Source organism: Coenobita brevimanus, chromosome 28 (assembly GCF_032717465.1).
Source record: "Coenobita brevimanus isolate Jiangsu-jjx chromosome 28, ASM3271746v2, whole genome shotgun sequence".
NCBI classification, from domain to species: Eukaryota; Metazoa; Arthropoda; class Malacostraca; order Decapoda; family Coenobitidae; genus Coenobita; species Coenobita brevimanus.
In genome coordinates, this window is record NC_136981.1 from 8,479,078 (window position 1) to 8,500,554 (window position 21,477).

Genomic DNA, 21,477 nt, shown 5'->3' on the forward strand with positions numbered 1-21,477 from the left:
TTCTAGACGGGAAATAGAACACTTACAAAGGAACAGGGCATAAAAACTCGGCAAGACACCTTAACACATATATTACCTTAATCCAACTTCCTTAAAATATACATACAATGGTGGACTGAATGTGGAATGGCTATAGTGACAGGGTGGTTAATACTGGTATATTACGTCACATAGACACTGTGATTACGCCTGAGTTATTGTACAAGAGAATATCGTATAGGTATGGTGACACTGTTCATAGATTGCTCTTCGGACTCTGCGTAGTATGGTCTATTTGCACTTAGGTATCGCCACACACTTGTATATTGCTCTAGTCCTGGGAACTTAGGTACTAACACAACACACTGAGTACATGGGGTTAGAGACACTTTATGGATGGTGTTCCTGTCTCACTGTTTCTATAATACACAGACACTGTCACTATTGAGTCTTTAATACGACACTGGGGTCTCGCTGTGTCGTCACTGGGCTGCCGAGGTCTGGGCTTATTCGAGGTGGCCCCCGGGAGTCGGAGGGAGCCCTACTGGTGAGCCCTCTTGCAGAAGACAAGGGTGCATTTCTGGTCTGGGGTGCAGGGAGGCCCTTTCCTGTCAGGTCCTCGACCTGGTGAGGGACCCTCAGGGCTGCGGCCAAACAGCGTCAGGAGTCGGTCCTGCCACTTCTTACTCCGGGCTGAGGGCCAACAGTGAGTGGGGCCAGGGCAGTCCCACCCTGGGGTCCAAGGACTGGTCCTGGGAGGCCTGGGACTGCAGTCACTCCTAGGTTGGGGCGCTGTCAGGGGTTGACTGCAGCACCTCGCTCACGGGACATCCATCAGGACCCAGCGTCATCCAGGGGCAGGCTGGAGGGCATGGATCCTGCCTTCAACGACAGGGCCTTGCCACCACTCCTGGAACAGCAGCACCTCCGGTGAACCACACCTGGAAGGAGAGACAGAAGGGTGTCCCACGCGGCCGCAGGGTGGAGAGTGGGCCGCACTAGGGACCTTCTCCTCCAGGAGAACCCTCGGGACTGTGGACAAAGGGCGTACAGTGGCAGTTCCTTCCCCGACGCATACAGTGGCCATCGCCGAGGTGCTGCTCCCGAAGGAGGAAGAGGCAGATGAGGGACGTACAGTGGCAGTTCCCTCCCAGGCGAGTACAGTGGCCATTGCCACGGGTCTGCCTGCCCGATGGAAAGTAGCTGAGGGACGTACAGTGGACGTTCCCTCCCAGGTATGTCCTGTGGCCATTACCGCAGTGCTACTCCCGTAGGAGGAGGAGGTGGATGACGGACATACTGCTGCCTGGGACTGATTCTGGAGCAGTCCCACCCCGATCGTGAAGAAGGCTGGTCCGGCTGAGAAGTAGTCTTGCATCCCTGTGACATCATGGTTGGCCAGGTTGAAGGGAAGAGGGACACAAGGTCGGGGCACACCTGAGCCCGTCTCACTCTAGGCCAGTGTCTCGCTCACCTGGCCCTCTGTGGTGTTATCCTGGGTTGGGGGTGGGGCTGCAGCTCCGTAGCGGGGTGGGGAGTCTGGCGGTGGGAGCGTGCATTTCACCTGCAGCTCCAGGCAACTCCCCAGTGATGGCCCAAAGCCGCACAAACCAAGAGACGGCCCATATTCACTCCGACCAAAGGGCCACGGCCTATAGCCGGGCCCCAGTGACGGCCAAAAGCAGCACAAAAAAAAGGCCACAGCCTATAGTGGGGCCTTTAACAAGGAGATGGCCCATAGGTGCTCCATCAGGTGCTGCCTACGTCCCCTGCAGAACCAGTGACGGCCCATAGCCACACCAGGGAGAGACAGGTATGTCCCCTCTCTCTCTGCAGTTGCCTTGGAGGGCACAACGCAAGTGACAGCCCATAGCTGTGACCATAGGCAGGAAATAGCCCATAGCCGCTCCTCGTCTGCACGTCGCCCTCCATACGGGACTTTGGCGATGGCCCACTGCCGCGCTGACAGGCAAGCGACGGCCCATAGCCGCACTTCGTCTGCATTCCTGTCAGGGAGTCGGGCCCTAGAGACGGCCCAAAGCCACACTGACAGTGAAGGGACAGCCCATAGCCACCCTCTGTCTGTTGCCCAAAGGAACCCAGCAACGGCCCATAGCCCCGACGGGGAGGGACACCGAAGTCCCTTGCCCCCTGTGACTCCGCGATGCGAGGGTGACCTGCGGTCAGCCCTGCCTACTGGCAGGAGCGCAGGCCGCCCCTCTGTTCACCCAGACCGAGATGACCTCCAGGAGGAGGACTTCTCCCCCAAGGACTGGTGGTGAGGCCCGGTGTTATCTCCGGGGTTCTTCTCCATCCAGTCGGTCCCCGAGGAAGACCTCTACCTGGCGGACTCTGGCCGGGAGCGATGCTGCAGCCCCAACCTGACGGCGATGCCTCTGAGGGCGCCCCCAGGATCCTGGGACGAGACCTCACCCCTCCCTTACGAAGGCGGCACCCTTCCACCACCAGGAGCCTGAGGGAGTGCTTGCAGGATCTGTTTGGCCCAAGCCCCAAGGGCCAGACCCCAGTCCCAACAGTAAAGGGCCCTTTACCACGCCAAGCCCAAACCCTCAACAAGAGACGACGCCCCTGCGAGTGGTCCCGTGGCCGCGGGACGAAGGGACTCCTAAAGGGACTCCGCCTACCCCAGGCAGTCGACTGTGAGTCCCCAGGTTGCCCCCTTCCCCTTTGCCCAATCAGTGACCTTCCCTAACAGTGACAGTGATATATGGCTCTTACAAACTGACAATGAGAGGCCAAGACTGTACAGTATAAGTGAAAAGTGGGATTCAGTGAAGTAAGGAAAAACACCTGAAACAGTGCATATCTATTCTCTGTAAGGTGAGAGGCAAACACTCAGTGTCACTATTATAACTCTGTGTCAGTGTCCATCCACCCTGTGTAAATCAAGAAATAGAAAACAGTGACATGACTCATATAACTATCGTGAAACTGGAACCAGAGTCAGTGTCAAAGCAAATTCCCCTGAACTAGTAAAACCCATGTTTTACCTCCTCATTGGAAAAGAGCCTCTTGTGCATGGACTGTAAAAGTCGTGCATTGCCCCAGACCCAGACTAAGACTCCCGTCTACCTAGTATCCTGTGTGATACTCCAAACCCACCTACCAGCCTATGTATTAATTTTGATTAGCATATTGTGTACACATCTTCCTGTTCCATAGCAAAGAATTTGTCAATACACGTGTAAGGTTGTTGCCCAGTGTTTTTATGCCCTGTTCCTCTCATACTGTGTCTATGCTCCGGTCTAGAAAGGGAACCTAACTACACTCTAGGCAGTCCTGGGACGGGAAGCCAACCCTTAAATGCCTAGCATAACAGGGATGAAGGTGGGGCCAAATGCTATTAGGGGGGGAATGCTACTTATTATCCAAACACTAAATAATCTGATATTTCAAATCAGGGGAGGAGGTACAGTGAGGGAGCCAAGGGACTAACTGGGGAGTCAGCCCCCCCACCCGTAGCTATACCATTGGGTACAAAGGGGTATGGAGTACCTCCAATTTTTAATAAGGCATACAACCTTGGTTGCAAATGGCTGCTCTCGGTGCTGCTCGATCTCTAACAGCCTCTCTATTCAGTTGCTTATCCCTGAGGTCTCACTATGACCTCTTGTGAGGTCTTTTGGTCTACCTCTCACAACTCTATCTTCAATGTTCACACCTCTCACTCACCACTCAGTCTATCCCTACTCATCACAACACTAACACATTCAAGTCCCATCATTCCCCTTCAGCACTTAATTGACAATCCTAACACCCCTTTGCACTGTCATTCAAGGACATACACTATATTCACCTAATTATCATCATCATCTATATGTTTGAACCTACAAATATCCTCCCCTTTTACTACCCGTCTCACTACAGTACAGCATTACTCTCCTAACAAATACTGCATAACCCCTTGACACTGAGAGAGAGCCATCTCAATATCAGGAAGGGCAACAACTCCCTGAACTTCTTCCAATCACTCCTCACCCCTGCCACCAAGCTAACTCTAAATAACAGGGTTCTCCACACATTCAACAGTCCAGTAAAATTAATCCTTCCCCTTCCACTACACCCTCATCTCACCACCATATATTATTACTGTACCTTATGTCTTGCTTGGCCCCCTTGTCCATCAGCACATCAGGCCAGTAACTGTCCCCATTCCCTTCATTTGGGTTACAGTTACATGAGGCATGAAATATGACCGACTGTCTAAGAAGGATAACACTGCTTTGTGAAAGGTCCCTTAAAGTTTGCAGTATACACTGCGAAGAAGTGAAAAATGAAAACCTTATCTATCACTGAGAAATTTATTACAGTTCTATAAAAACACTGGTATGATGAAATGAAAGCATTCTGAGCAACTCAGTCATGCATGCACACATTTACACAAACGCTTATCAACACTACATACATTGTGGAAGATGCTGGTAAAGTGGTTAAAGGAACAGATTGCTGCATATTATAGATGTGGGATAGTGGAAAAATTATTAAAATCTGCATATTTAAACAGTTTTCTTCATTCTTCCAATAGATCCACAGATGACAGACAGACTTCATAAAAACAATCATGGTAATATCAATATACTACTGCTAAACAAGACAACTTTAGCCTGATTCAGTACATACAGTTCAATATGCAGTGATGTGTGTGTGGCGCTATCTGCTGGTGTACAGGAAGAACCAGTGGGTCTCAGAGAATGGGTTCCCAGTGTCTCAGGGTCAGAAATGGTAAACAATACAGTGTCTGGCATCACAGAAATATAAAACAGTTCTTATTAATGGAAGCTAAAGTACCTCTCTCTTCCACATATCTTTCATTCTGCAGCAGGTATTCTGCATAATGAGTGTATTCTTTTCTTCCTTCCTCTTCTGTCTTTCTTTCCTTCATTCTGTCCTCTTCCTTCTGTCTACAGGTGACTGTACACTGAGTGACAAGCCAAATGGTTTCCCATACACCAGGAAACCATTTACTAACCTGGGTGGTAACCATATAACCAAATTATGGCACCTGGTGGTTTAGTGGGTAATTAAGACACTCCAGTCGGATTGAACCTGTGCAGGTTTATATCCAAGGGGTAGTTGGGGTTTATTGCTCACGTAATGCCACTCAGGGATGAGTGAGGCTGGTCACTCTCATTGTAAATGTCAGGACCAACTTGCCTAGCCCCAGGCTCCTATGCTCCTCACTGGGCAACACAGGATTGGATGACGCATGAGTGAATGAAAAAAACAAACAAACAGCCAAAGTACATAAGATGATAAAAGCATAGACAGAAAATAAGAAAAACTAGGTAATTCCTTCCATTAGTTTTTATTCTACAAATTCTAGTCTCTCATACTACATACTTATTTATTCATCTACTTTAGATAATGCCAGATAATATGATTTACCTACGGAGATATTTCTTAGGCTGATGAGTTAGCTCCTTCACTCCAATGATACAATTTCTATTTTATTCCAGCTACAGTTTGACAATTATATCCAGCTTAGGGATGGCTTTTTTTAATTTGATAGGTCAGGCATAGCCTTAACTAAGCTTTTCATTATTAGAAATTCATCTTAAGCTGAGCAAAAATTGTCTGGCCTTAGAAAGAATATACTGTATGTCACTGGACTCAAGAGAGACATGGGATGAAAGAAAGGAAGGTACGGGGGAGGAGTAGAGTGTGCTAACAGTTCATTTACCTTAACTAAGCCCTGATTTTTGTCGTTATGCTGCTTATATCATGTGGCTCAATGGCAGAATATGACAATGCTATGGCTCTATCTCTTTTTCATATAGCACTTCTTCATGACTAGTATATTAAACAGTAGCAGTGTTAATCTATCACTGCGACTCCGAATTCAGGATGAAGAAGTGGCAATTTTAGGCCAGGTTAGAGTGAAAATGGTATAGGTAGGGAGACACCAAGGCCTGTATTTTTGTGTAAAGTGAGTGCCACCTCCCCACACAAAGTACATTCACACAAACCATTACCATTAAATTCTATAAATATATATACACACACACAAGAGCACTAACATTAGCATGAAGTCTAAAATTGCATGGAAGTCCACAATACCCTAGACTACCAGTGCAATAATGAATAGCAATGTGCTAACAAACCCCACACCAACACTTACACAACTTGAGCACAAAAACAAAATAAATACAATAAGCAAAACAAAAATAAAAATAAACAAAAAATAAATTAAGTAAATAACCATCACACTTTCGGTTACTCTGGAAAATTATCACATGGCCGTCTGCTGTTGAGTTTCTGGGATGAGTCAAGGCATCAGCAAGACAGACGGACAGACAGCAAGCCATGGAGATTAAACCAACACATTTAAGTACAACTATGCAACTTGAGGAGAAAAAAAGTCTGATTTCCCGTTAATATGGAAAACTATCTCATGGTCATCTACTGTGGACAAGTTTCTGGGAGGGATCAAGGCAACAGCAAGACTGACAGACAAACATGCAGCCACATGGATTCAGCTTCAGTACAGTAATGGTACACTTGTGGATAAATGAAACAAAGACATTACCTCACCCTGGGTAATTAAGAACTGGTTCACTTATGGCTGATGAGTTACAGTATGGGAAGTTGGAGGATGGTATAGTAATAGTTATCAACCTATTGACCTTGATATGAATGATGGTAACTTTGCAAATTTGAATGACTCTAACCACAGAAGACTGGTACAAGTTAAGAGCTGTGGCAATGGTCCGGACAGCAACGAACACGGATCGTAGCAGGAAAAGCGTTATAATTAGCACTGTGAGGTTGTGTTGGTGAAGTATGCTATGAGTGTCTGAGGCAAGGCTGAAAGTGAGAGAACTATGAGGCTGTGTTGGCAAAGATGTGTGGAGTGGTAGAGGCATGGCAGAATGCAAGGCACATAATGAAGGATGCGTAAACAGGAGGGAGAAGATGTAAAATAGTAACAGTCAGACCAATATTACTCCCTGTGAAATGTGTGTGAATTTTTGGTGTACAGATTTTTCTTTTCTATATCTGACTTGTTTTTCCTTTCTCTGTTCATCTTCAAACTACATGAAATACTTTAAATATAATACAGTACTAAATTTAACAGTGAAATCAATACACATCAGACAGCAAACCAATCTTAATATACTTGATAAAAGCACAGCAGGAATTATCATCACATAATCTTCACTTACCCCTGAATTATCTAGCTGTACACTGGATTAACCACAAATTATCTCATTGTATCATATTGTTTATCATTTACAATAGCTCCAACATCCTTGCATGCACTGGCCTTGGTTACCTAACAGCAGCTCTCCATCTGCACTAATTTTATCTTACTGCTTCACCGTAATGGCAGATTATGCTAACAATTTTTTTTTTAATTATTATGCTACCAAATACACTGACTTCTGGGAAAAGCAAAATAATATGGTATAGATTAATATTATGCTCCAGAACAGAGGGTGGCCCATATATAACATTCCTCTGTTCGCTCCACTAGGTGCTTTACTGTGCATTGTAGGGATGGCTTAGTCTGTGTTAATAATGTCTAACTGGTATCATTAATTCATTTCATACTTTCACTGCTACACCCACACCCACATCAGCAGACTGAGCCACTTCCACTACACATAAGATACCATCAGGCGAATGTCTAGTGGAGTGCTATTTACAAGCCACCCTGTACATACTCTTACAACATATCTTGCTAGCAGTGAGAATTTACCACTCGGACAAAATTAATATAACTATCTTACTATACCCGATCATGATATCCTCTTTTATTATGTTCTTGGTTTCTACAAAGACAAGAACAGCTTCACACCACTTGCAATCAAAATGGTAAGATCTGTAAATTATCAAGTTTGGTTAAATATCACAGCCTGATCCCCAACACAGACACTTCAAAATTTTGCTATTCAAGATTTTATGCCACGTGTTCCCCAAGGGGGTATGGAACTGCCCCTATGTAGAGGACTGTTAGTGGAGTGTGTAGCACTCCAAAATATACGGACAAGCAAAATACTGTATACAACATAAAGTTACAAAATTACACACTTGCAGAACAGGAAGAGCACAACTGAATCTTTACCAAAATTTATGAAGAATTAGTTGAATCTGCACTGACATCAACACCAGTTTTACTTTGATCTACTAGTGAGTTTCCATACAGACAGCAGTGTGCAGTCAAACAAGCCATCAATCTTGAAAGTGCAATCTGCTAGCCAGTCTGGAGAGCTATAAGGCATTTGTTTGTTACTCCTCTTGGACTGTCCCTAGAGAGTGATCCACATGAGAAAGAACACGGTGAAGAGGGCATCACACACCCAAGACTTGCCCACACACCTGGTCAAGCTTGCCTGCTGAGCTCGGGTGTGTCGGTCAGCCAGATCACGGGAATAGACGAATGTGAGATCTCCAACCCTGATGAGAACAAAAAGCTGTTGTAGACCCAGGCTGATCAAGATGTAAACCCATGTAAACTGCAAAAAGCTTGCAACTTAACCAGGTGCTCCCAGAAATTTCTCTTATGATTAAGCTGAAGGTCTGTCTGTATCATGAGAATGAGGTGCAGGAAGCAAGTGGGTGGATTATGGCATGAGTGGCTGATAACATCGTGTAGTGAAGGCAAAGCAGATTGTTTGTGAGCTACATGTACTTTGTTTTCGTACTGGAGTAGAGGAAGGTGGTGGCCACACTGCAGTCTGACTCAATGAACTCATGTTTTTGTAAAGGTCAATTTCTGAGGAATGAATGTCTGGTGGGAGCTCATGGAGGATGCTGTTCTGTTTAGAGTTTTGGGCAATGGTGGTGGCACTGCGTTTGTATATACAGTTGCAAAGTGTAGTGCTGGGTGGAGTAAGTGGAATGTTTTAGAGGGATTCTTTGCAGTGTTGGAAAGTTGTTAATTTTCTGTTCTTTGTGGTGAGGGGTAGAGGTATTGTAACAAAATTACAAGGGTAAGTGATGAGCTGTGTCCTATGATGTTCATGTGGTTCTTGATTGGATATAATTTTTCCTGTGAGAGTGATCTATATTCGTGGTCTTTGTTGACCCTGTAACCAATCACATAGATGTATTTAGTATTTTTAGAAGCATTTCCATGTTTGTATATTAATATTTTTATAATTATTATCATTACCTAACTGAGGATGGGTAAACAATGCCAGCGGTCGGACAGTTCCCCAACGCTTCCCGCTCATTCCAATCCTCTTGGTCCCCTCCTATCTGGTTCCCCACTCCACTCTTCCCAACACCAATGATGCCATCACAGTCCACCAGCTTGAGGGACCGATCAAAACAAAGCTTCACTTGCCACAGTTCATGCTGTTTTGTCTCCTGTTGAGACACAAGAAGTGGGGAGTGTTACAGAGGGAAGGATAAGTATCAGGGCACAGACATTCAAAATTATGTAATGGGATATTATGAACACGTTAAGCTGGGTTGGAATGGATGTAAAGTCTTGGCAGATGTTTAAAATGTGGTTTTATTCCCATCATTTATATTGTATCATTTATAAAAGCCCCAACATGATTTTTTTTAGGGATACAGAACATAAGTTAGCACTGCACAACTAACCATGTCTTTTTGTCACCACCCTTCCTCTCCGATCTGACCCACTCTCACACCTCACACTCATTCTCATGCTCCCAGTGGAAATATTTGGGAAGTTAGTTTTAATCTCTGCTGAGGCACATCCCCTATGCAGTGTAAACAGTGTGGGAGTACTATCTCACAATCCTCTCCCCTACCTTCACACCTGCACACCCCAATTTCATATCAACTAAATTTTCATATCTCTCCACTCCATCCCTCCATCTTGTCCTCAGTCTCCCCTTCCTCCTCACTCACACACATTCTTCTGTTCAGTCTCTCATTTTCCATTCTCTCCAAATGGCCAAACCATATTAAAGTATTTTTCTCAGTGCTTTCAGTAACATCCACATCAACAACACAATAATTCTTTACCTCTTCATCTGTCTGTCTGTCTCTCCATGTAACTCTATGTGCTCCTCTCAGATAAATGCAAACATATAAAGGCATAACAAAACCACTAATAAAGACTGACTCTTATTATAAATCACAAATAAAGCATCAGTATCACCTTATTGTAGTAGCAGTCAATAGCTGAATTAACTCCATAGGTGTCGTGTACTGCCGAGAAGATCTGGTCAAGGGTGTACGAGGTCAGGTCACCCGGGTAGATGGAGTGCCGGGTTAAGGTTGCTACCAGGTCATACTGCTGCACCCACTCCAGTCCTGCCACATCATCATCATCATCATCATCATCATCATCATCAACACCACCAAACCATCATCATCATCATTACTCACCACCACCACCATCATCATCATTTTTGTTTACACTTATAATGGCTCCAAGATGCTTGCATGTGTTGCCCTTGGTTACCTGATGGTGATCTCACTGCTTGATCTCTGGCAGCCTTCCTATTCAGTCCCTTATCCCTGAAGTCACACCGTATGACCTCATCTCATCTATTTTGGTCTGCATCTCACAACCATACCCCGATGTTCACACTATCTGCACCCAATTGTCATCCCCCATCCTCTCTGCATGCCCAAATCATCTCAATCTATCCCTCCTCATCACAGCATCAATATACTCCTGTCCCATCCTTCCTCTCAACTAATCATAAGCCTAGCCCCCCAGGTCTCACACTCAAGGACACACTACAAATCCACCTAATCACTGCCATTTCTGTACATTTGAGCCTACTAATATCCTCCTCCTTTACTGCCCAGGTCTCACTACCATACAGCAATATGCTCCTACCACATGCTGCATACAAAGATCCCTTAGTCCTCTCAGTGTCAAGAAAGGCAACAACTCCCTGAGCAACAACTCCCGGCTGTCATTTCTCGACGACTTCTTCTAGCCGGGGACATTGAGAGCAATCCAGGACCCACCAACAAATACATATGTCCAACATGCTCAAAACCTATCACGTCGAGCCGACAGACAGAGGGTTCAGTTCAATGCAATTCCTGCAAGAACTGGACCCATTACACCTGCACAACACTTGCATCCAAAAAACATTACACAAACACCTGGACCTGCTCCTTATGCTCCTTCCCCCCACCCATCAACCCACCTTCCAATCCTACTCCTACTTCCTTCACACCTCCACAGCCAAACCCACGGACCCTTCCCACACCATCCAGTCCCCCAGCTCCTCCCATTTCAACCCATCCTAATGCACCTCAACCATTACCTCCATCACAACCTCCTCCTACCCCTTCCCCTCCACCCACACCACCTCCCCCCCCGTGCTGCAGCAGCCAACACACATTGCACACACAACATAAACATCCTTCAGTTAAACATAGATGGCATAAACACTAAAAACATGAACTCACACAATTCATCAAACAACAGAACATACACATTGCCATCTTACAAGAAACAAAACTACACAGAGCACAGAAAACACCGACATTTCATAACTTCACCGCCATTTGACAAGACCGGGCCGACGGCGGTGGCAGTGGACTCATCACCCTGATACACAAATCCATCAACTTTGCAGATACCAGTGCACACACAAAGTCACTTCTCCCCCCACATGACACCACAACAGAAATACAATCAATTAAAATACGCACTGGTAACAAATCACACATAACAATCGCTAACACATACATTCCCCCCCAGTCATCCCCCACAGTACCACACAATTACTCTCCACAAATACACCACATCACTAACATACCCAACATTATCCTAGGTGGTGATTTCAACGCCAAGTCGTCGGCCTGGCATGTCAACAACCCTGACACAGACAGAGGGCTGGTACGACAATCCCAGCCAGATCATCTTTTCATACTAAACAGTCTAGACCAACATACCCATATCCCACACCAAGCCCTCTTCCTCCCATCATCTCCAGACATCACCTTCTGCTCCCCAAACCTCGCCCCCACTACATCATGGAGAGTGGTCAAAACCCTAGGTTCTGATCACCTCCCAATCACCATAACTACCAAAACCAGAATCACCCCATCTGGCCACAAACACACATACACTAATCATAGGAAAGCCAACTGGGAGGCCTCTTTAACTGAAACAGAACAACATCTCGAAACACTAAACAGTACACCCATCACAAACATCAACACTGCTGTGCACACTTTCAATACAATTATACAAAACGCAGACTAAAGACACACCCCTAGAGGCAACAGAAAGAGAGACAACCCCAACTTCACACCAGAAATTCAAGGCCTCATCAGACAACGTGACACACTGCGAAACTCCCCAACACCCCATACACAAGACACCATACAACAAATACAAGAACTCAACACTCAGATAAACACTAAAATGATCTCCAGTCTTTCAAACGCAGTGTGTCCAGGAATCTCGAAATGAATTGATCTTGAATTTGGCTCTCTCTTGTATTTTGTTTATCTCTTGGAAGGAACTCTTATTGCGGGCTCATGGCCTTTGGTTCCTTCTTCCTCATATAAAAATATATATATATATATATATCAGAACAGCAAACACTAAACTGGAAAAATTTCCTCCAAACACTTGACCACAAAACAAACATCAGCAAACTCTACAAAACATTAAACAGCATCACACTTTCCAATAGCAACACCACACACTCACACGTTGCCATCACAACAACAGACACCATACCCTCAAACAAACAACAAGCAAACACTCTCATCAATCACTTTTCACAAGTCAGCCATCTAAACCCCCATCCCGAAGACTGACATATCATCCGACGCAAGAGACAGTTCCCTACAAACCCAGACTACACACCTTTCACTTACAACTAGATGAAGCACATCATTAACAACCTCAAGCACTCATCTGCCTGTGGACCAGACAACATAAGCAACATTCACCTTAAGCACCTAGGACCACAAGGCATACAAGCACTCACCAACATATCAAACTACAGCTACTCACACAACATAATACCCAACATCTGGAAGCATGACAATATCATCACTATCCCTAAACCCAACAAAGACCCCACGTTACTCTCCTCACATCGCCCCATCACACTCCTCTGCAACCCCTCTAAAGTCACTGAACAACTGGTACTACAACTAGTCACACCTCACATTCCCCTAGCCCAGTCACAACATGGTTTTAGGCAACTACACTCCACAAACACCCTTCTTACAGACCTTGCACAGAGAGTTTTCGATGGAATAAATTCAGCTAGGCCACCACACAGAACACTCCTAATCAGATTAGACATTAGCAAAGCTTTTGATGCCATCCCCCGCCACAACCTCACAAACAAAATACTCAACACAAACATGCACAATAACACAAAAAGATGGCTGGCAAACTACTTAGCAGGCAGATGTGCACACGTAACATTTGCCGGTCAACATCAGAAACTTCACAAACGGCATCCCCCAAGGATCTATTTTGTCCCCTACACTCTTTAACCTATACATGCATGACATACCCACACCCCACAGATACACATAGCTTCCTATGCAGATGATATAACACTTACATGCACGCACCAAAACGCAAACACAGCTGCACACATCATTCAACCTTACCTCAACACACTACACGAATGGTTCACCACAAACAGGCTCAAAATAGCCCCAGCCAAATCTACAGTGACTCTTCTCACAAACTGGACAGCAGAACACAGTCACATCCCACACCTCACCATAAACATCACTCCCCTACCACACACACAAACACTCAAAATCCTTGGTGTGACATACAATACATCAGTGTCATTTAAACAACACATCACAAACATTAAAAATAAAATAACACCAAGACTCAATGCTTTGAGGTCACTTGCCCATACAACATTCGGATACAACAAAGAAACTACCACCACAGTATACAAACAATGCATACGTTCAGCGATGAATTATGCAAGCCCTGCCTGGGCTTCTAACCTCACTAAAACACACTACAACACTCTACAGACCATACAGAACAAGGCCCTAAAAATAATCACAGGCTGCACAGCTACTACACCCACAGACCAACTACGTCAAGAAACAAAAGTCCTCAAAGTCAAGGATCACCTAGACATGAGAGGCACCCAGTTTCTTGCTCCAGCCTCCACAAACCCACAACATCCACTACAGTACATGGCAGCACATCCACCCACACCAAGGAACATCAAAACAACACCCAGCACACGATACCATACACAAATACTGTCATCTCTCCCCCCTCGCCCACCTCAGACCAGCTTCCAGAAGCATATCCACACTCAGATCACTTGCCGCTCCATTCAGTCACTTAAAGACAACACACAGCTGCATGCATGGCATCCTGACATCCACCCTTCTGAATCCTATCTTCCTCGTGAGGACAGGGTCCACCTGGCCAGGCTGAGATGTGGGCACCATCCAGCCCTCTTAAGCTACCAGAAGAGGCTGGATGACTCCGTCGCTGATGCCTGTCCAGGATGCAACACAGCACCCCATATTATTAAGCACATTATGGAAGACTGCATTGCACACAATCAACTACGCCAAAAACACAACATACACTCTTTGAGAGCGCTGTGGGAAAGCCCGGTCTCGGCCACGGCCTTCCTAAGGGACTCGGGCTGTTCGGCCAGACTGCCTACGGAACAACTACTACTACTACTCCCTGAGCTTCATCCAATGAGCTAGCTCCAGCCCCACCTCCAGCACATAACATGTCCCCCTAGAGCACTCCCTCATGATTAGCATCATAATCTTCTGTTAATCTATTCCCATCTTACGGAGATGGGAATTTCATGCAAAGTAAGAGTAAAACAGTATGGACAGTATCTCAAGACCATGGCTTTTACACACAAAGTACTGGTAACTTGTGATGATATACTATATTGTTCATAAATTGGAAAATGAAACACCAATATACGACTGCTATGTACTTACGTTTCACCTCACAGTAGTTGTATTCTGAAGAAGTCAAATGCCAACACATAGCAGTCCCATACCAGAGTTTTGTTTTACAAAGTACCTTTATGAAAGTACTTCTTCTCTGAGCCAAGTGCAGGGAGTTCAGCTGCACAGGTGCCATGCTTCAACCACTCATGCTGCCACAGTGAGGTGGTGGGGTCGCCAGCAAAGATGTTGCCCCAGTACTTCACCAGCAGCCCCTCAAATGGCAGGATCTCAGCTTCCTTAAATGTCCAAGACCGATTGCAGAAGTTGGGGCCAATAGTGCCAAGTTTGGTGGGCCTGCAGGGTGGTTTACACTCCTCATTTAATATCCACAATGCATACGGAAAAAATGCTACGGTAGATTTAGTGAAATGCCTGCTTCTGGTTATGGGTCATAACACAAAAACACTTATATCTGACAGCAAGGCAACTAGTTTAACATTATGGGTGAATGTAGGAGACAACAAGAGTCAAGTTCTTAGCAACTTCTTCCCTTCAACAGAAATTTCTTTAATGCATGACTGTTCTGCTGAGAACTCCCTGTGAAAGCCAAAGTAAGTCTGCATACCAGATGCCATGGACAGTCCAGGAGGTCATGTTGGGGTATAAGGTGCACGATGGGTGACCACGCTGTTGCTGGTGGGAGGTGCAGCTGGTGATGGGCCACTGCTGTGTGAAGATCAGTACATCCCAATCCTTACTCTCATCCACACTCCTGTACGGAAAAGAATCTCTGAATGAATGGGGTAATTACTGACCCAATAATCCTAAGGAAGTCCAAGCTTTTAAAAAATTTATCTGAAAATAGTCAAAATGAGTAAAAATAGACATCTTCAGGCTAAGCAGGCAAATGGAGGACTTTTATAACTACTGTACTGTATTTCAGCAATGTAGTCTCTATCATAAGCCAAACGGACTGACACTGGCCAGATCATATTAAAACAGATGCCTTTTGACTGAAGTTCACTGCAAAGAGAGATAAAATGCATATTTTCTTAGTTCTCACCTAAGTCCACTCATCCTGATAACAAGACCAGAAGTCAGTAAAGAGAAGTACCGTACCACTACAGGCTCACAAGAAAGAGATACCGGTACTTACCTAGATAAGAGAGAGGAGAAAAAAAATCAAACATCCACTTACTCTCACCTACTATCCTACCACATCTACATCAGGTGGAGTGAGAGATTGACAAAGGAGTACAGTATATGAGAATGAGGTTAGTGAAATAAGATCCAGATGGACATGGATGCATTCTTAACCTGGTGACATTAGGATGCTCTCTAGTGCCTCTTTCTTACCAGTTTAATTTCGCTTGTGGCTCATTCATATTCTCAGCTATGTTTCTTATATCAACTAAATTGCTGTAAAAATGGGTCTAAATAACATCCAAAAGTATATTCCAGAGTATAACCAAAACTAAATGCTAGAGTGTACATGTTACTGACTAAATATGTGTGACTGACTGACCATGTATATGTGACTGTGGCTGACCATATATGTGTGACTGTAACTGACTATGCATGTGTGACCTACTGACTGTGCATGTGACTACTTGACTGCGCATGTATAACTGTGACTGACCATGTCGTGACCATGACAAACCGTGCATGTAGCAGTGTAGCAGCCAAGGTGAGGATCAGCAGCAGACCAGCCACTAATGTCTTCATCCTGCTGGCACCCTGAGGGAAGAAACGGCATAGTCAGCAGAGTATATCAATATCATCATCAAAATTATCAAAGTCAGCAAAGTAAATCAATATCATCATCAAGATCATCACTCTAACCTAACCTAACAACCTAACCGACCAATCAACCTAACCTAACCTTACTCTCTTGCTGTAGCTCAGCATCCAAAATGAAGTTGGCAATTTTAGGTCATTAGACTAAAACAGGTATAGTATATTGTTGATCTGTGAAGCACACTGAGGACGTACATGGAAAGAAATAGGGGTAAATTTTTAGAAGTAACCAACGTTTCCTTTTATTATTATTTTTATGATTTCCAGTGCAAAATACTGTGCTTTAATTAGTTTTGACCCTCATTTTTGGGGGAAAATCCCCCTTTTGGAATTTTGAGTAAGATTTCCAAAAGTGGGTTTATCCCCCAAAATCTATCTATCTATCTATCTATTGCCAGACGCCTCAATCCCGTTTGGGGTGGCCACAAACAAATCGCCTCCAAGTCGCCCTGTCCCCCGCCATTTCACTGCCCTGCTCCCAACTCACACCCCCCTCTCTCATATACCTCTCCACCCCATCCCTCCATCTCATCCTCGGTCTCCCCCTCCCTCTTCCACCCTCCACCTCACTCACATACACTCTCTTCGTCAATCTTTCACCCTCCATCCTCTCCACGTGGCCAAACCACCTCAGTGTGTTCCTTACAACGCTTCCTATCACATCCACATCCACACCACAACGCTCCTTTATATCCTCATTCGTCAGCCTGTCTCTCCACGTGACTCCACAGGCTCCTCTTAAATAACTCATTTCCACTGCTCTCACTCTTGACTTGTGTCCTTCCAACAATGTCCAAGCTTCACTTCCGTACGTTAGAGTTGGTATCACAATACTGTCATGTAGTAACTTTTTTACTTCCATGCTCACTTCCCTGTTTTTTATCACTGCTTTTAAGGAACCAGCAACCTTTCTTCCCTGCTGTACCCTTTTCAAGCACTTCACCCTCCAAACCTCCATCCTTACTCATCACACTACCCAAATACTTAAACGTACTCACATTTTCCAATTCCTCACCATCCAACCTCGCTGTACATTCACTGACTTCACCTCTCTCAAAGACCATCAATTTACTCTTCCCTACATTCACCTTTAGGTTCCGTTTCTTACACTCTCTCAAACTCATCCACCAAGCCTTGCAGCTCCCCTTCGTCTTCACTCAACAACACAGTATCATCTGCAAACAACAGTACAGGGAGTTTCCAAACACTATCCTCTCTCACCAGGGCCACTCCAACATCCACTACCCTACCTTGTACCTCTTTTATTACCCCATCCATGTACAGATTGAACAACCATGGAGACATGACACATCCCTGTTTCAAACCAACTTTCACAGAGAAAAAATACACTTAGTTCACCATCCACACGCACTGCAGCCTTCGCACCATCGTACATACTCTTCACAGCATTCAACAACTTCCCATCTACTCCATATATTCTTAACACTTTCCACAATCCTTGTCTATCCACCCTGTCATATGCTTTCTCCAAATCCATGAAAGCCGCATACAACTTCTTTCCCTTCTCTAGAAACTTTTCCACTAAAGATCTAAGAATGAATATCTGATCTACACAACCTCTTCCCTTCCTAAAGCCTCCCTGTTCTTCTCCAACTAATTTCTCTGTTCTTTCTCTAACTCTGTCTATAAGTAACCTACCATACACTTTTCCTATTATACTAAGAAGACAAATGCCCCTATGATTACCACACACTTCTTTTTCCCTTTTTTCCTTTGTACAAGGGAATGATTATACCTGACTTCTAATCCTCCGGGACTCTACCTTCCTCCCAGGCCAATCTGCACATCTTCCACATCCATTCTACTACTATCTCTCCCCCATGCTTCAGCATTTCACCACACACTCCATCAATTCCTGGGGCTTTCCCCGATTTAACTTTCTTCACTGCTTCCACAACTTCCATCCTACTGATTTCTTCCTGTCTTCTCACCTCCCTCCTTCTCCCAGCCATTCCCCAGCCACTTATACTCGCATTACTTCCATCCTCCACGTTCAACAATTCCTTAAAGTGTTCTCTCCATCTGCTCACTTTTTCTCCCTTCTCCACTAGTAATCTACCATTTTTATCTTTCACTCCCCTGCTAACTTCACTTCCACCCTGTCTTACTCTTTTCACTTCTCTCCAGAACATTTTCTTACAGTCCCTCCACTTTACACTCAAATTCCTTCCAAATTCCTCATCCACTCTCTTCTTACTCTCTCTTACTAATCTTTTCACCTCTCTCTTCCTTTCCACATATAACTCTCTCTCTTCCGCCTCTCAACTTCTTCCACGCCCCTATTTCTCATCCATTCATTGTATGCTTTCTTCTTTTGTGCCACAGCCTGTTTCACCTCTTCAGTCCACCACGCTGTTCCTTGCACCCCCCTCCGTCTTCTCTTCCTTCCACACACCACATCACATGCTGCACATATTTCTTCTGTAAATATCTTACACACACCTTCCACGTCTCCCATCTGCTCCAATTCATATTTACCCAATCGTTCCTCCACTTCTCTCTTATACTCTGCCTTTTTCTCATCCTCTTGTAACCTTTCCACTCTCCTTGCAACTACTCCTTCCCAAAATCAAGATCAAGATTAATTAAAAACACACTATTTTGCATTAAACTAACCCAAACTAACCTAACCTAACCTAACCTAACCTAGGCCTAATTTAGGGCCTGACATAGACTGAATGTACACGCCTGCACCAGCCAATATGGCGCAACATTCATCCGCTACTGAGCGACAGCCTAACCTAAGCCACTATATGACTACCCCTACAAAATTTGCTCCCCCAACTCAAACTAGGCTTAAAAGGTAAGTCTTAGTTAGAATAGTTCAGGGACGTAATATAATGAAAATTGGTAACGTTGGTTACTTCTAAAGTTATACCGAAATAGGAAAATACATTCCTGCTATGACATTTTTAAACCCTGAATGCTAGATGAGGACAGGTCAATCTCTGAATCAGATACTCTTTGGGGGTGAACAGCTTCAGAATTTTCGTATGCATGAAATGGTGCTATGGCTATGCAAACACCTGGATGGAAGAAAGGTAAATATGGCCAATTTGATATCAGGTATTTCAACGACATTCGACCTTCAGTAAACAAAGATTAATCCAGGCTAGCTGTCTCACTCACAGTATTTCTATTGCAAATTTTGCAGCCTCCACTCTGACACATGTGTCACTTCACAAAATAATTATACCAGAAAGACTGCAATTATATATAGCAGTAATGCCCCGTCAGGAAATGCTACAACGTAGAAACACAGAGGAAGTCGTCAAACAGATGTTTCATCAGCTGATCGAGGTTTGTTGATATGCAGTAGCTTGCTTTCGGCTCCTCGGCATGATTGATAAGGAAAGCATTATATAGTTGACATTTTTTATTATATACTGTTCAGATACAAATAAAATAAGGGACAGAAATTGCTAAAATGTATTCAAGAAACATAATTTTTGAGCCGAAAGCATGAGGAATCGGGCCCATGCCTAATACAATCAGTGCAGCCAAGGAGACACAATTCAATAGCTATGAAGTAAAGAAAGCTCCTGTAGGAGTTCTGGCGTATCCCTGTGCACCCTTTGGAATGGTCAGAGTATGGGTTGGGCGGGGAGAATACTGTAGGTGGTGGGTGAGAGAATCCGGCGCCTTTACTCTTCCTATCCTTCTCCCCTCACTGTCCACACTTCGTCCTGCAGGAAAGTATGCGAAATAGAATTCTGTTTTTTCAGCATGTCTTAAGTGAGTAACATTTGGTACAATGTTGAAGTGGATAGGTCTTACATAACTCAAAGAATGCCTATACTGATTTTACTGATGACCCAGATTTTCGTCCTTTTTGCGGCCTAGTTTATGTCTTGGTTTTATGGGCCTTGGTTTATGTAGCTCAGTGCCAGAGTATGACAATATTACAGCTCTTCGATATTTCCACAGCACGTCTTCATGACTAGCATCATATATACAGTAAAATAATGCTAATCTCATGCTACAAATCAGTAATCAAGATGGAGAGATGGTAATTTTAGGTCAAGTTAGAGGAAAGAGGGTAAAGTTGCTGAAGCTAAACTGATTTTTTGGGGGTGATTATCAAGCACAGCAGGTCAGAAATTTGTCATGAGCTTATTTGCGTGGGGGTTCAGCCCCTGATGCATGGTGAAACTGCTCAGCATGACTAAGAAACACTATATTTTCCGTCAAGGAGGACCACAAGACATCAATTTTATCTCAAGGAATGTCAAAGATAATCTTCTCGAGTCGTCGGGAAGGGACATTTGTAACCCGAAGGAGATTATGGTGCTGCAGTAGTGTGGATATGGTAGAATATACAGTAGTAGTGTGGTGTGGTGTAAGTATTGGTGGAATGGTCATGGCAGTATGGCGTGGTGCGGCTGGGTAGTGATTCTGTCTCCTGCTGTATAGCATGGGTACTAGAGGATTTAAAGCAACTCACTTACGATTCAGAGAGGCGATGATCAGTGGGGTTAGAGACGTACTGATGAAGCAACAAGCCATCTCTAGTTTTGCAATTACCTTTCTATACTAGTGCTATCTGCCTATCTATTGCCATGGACTCCTTAATCCTGTTAAGGGGTGGCCACAAACAGACCGACTCCATGTCGCTTTGTCCCTTGTTATTTGGCTGCCCTTTCTCTAGCTCACACCCACTTCTCTCACATATCTCTCCACTCCATCCCTTCATTTCATCTTTGGTCTCCCCCTCCATCTCACCCACACACATTCTTCTATAGTCGGTCTTTCGATTCTCCATCCCCTCTACGTCAACCTATCCTCTGCCTTTTAGCTGCCCCTCCTCCAACTCACACACCCCTTTCTCACATATATCTC

General features: G+C 44.6%; 1 protein-coding gene across 2 annotated transcripts; it reads right to left on the reverse strand.

The window, feature by feature from the left end:
* Positions 1 to 8,167: 8,167 nt before the first annotated feature.
* Positions 8,168 to 19,910, reverse strand: RNaseX25 (Ribonuclease X25). 2 transcript variants are annotated; one of them, XM_080268605.1, is made up of 7 exons: positions 19,835 to 19,910; positions 16,481 to 16,557; positions 15,446 to 15,592; positions 14,954 to 15,174; positions 10,079 to 10,233; positions 9,116 to 9,312; positions 8,168 to 8,397 (listed from the first exon to the last, which is right to left on the reverse strand). In XM_080268605.1, exons 2-7 carry the CDS (start codon positions 16,543 to 16,545, stop codon positions 8,250 to 8,252), a joined length of 933 nt encoding a protein of 310 aa, XP_080124731.1. In that variant the 5' UTR covers positions 16,546 to 16,557; positions 19,835 to 19,910; the 3' UTR covers positions 8,168 to 8,249. The 2 variants fall into 2 exon arrangements, with proteins under 2 accessions (XP_080124731.1, XP_080124732.1); XM_080268606.1 differs by lacking the exon at positions 19,835 to 19,910 and adding an exon at positions 15,884 to 15,976 and having other exon boundaries at positions 16,481 to 16,524.
* Between the last annotated feature and the right edge of the window lie 1,567 nt (positions 19,911 to 21,477).

Bases quoted from the DNA above. Each gene is read 5' to 3' on its own strand.
- RNaseX25 (XM_080268605.1), bottom strand. From the start codon at position 16,545: ATGAAGACATTAGTGGCTGGTCTGCTGCTGATCCTCACCTTGGCTGCT. The intron at 15,175-15,445 runs GTATGCAGACTT...ACCACCCTGCAG, and splicing joins TGGACTGTCCATGGCATCTG to GCCCACCAAACTTGGCACTA. The intron at 10,234-14,953 runs GTACTTTGTAAA...ATGATGTGGCAG, and splicing joins GAAGAAGTACTTTCATAAAG to GACTGGAGTGGGTGCAGCAG.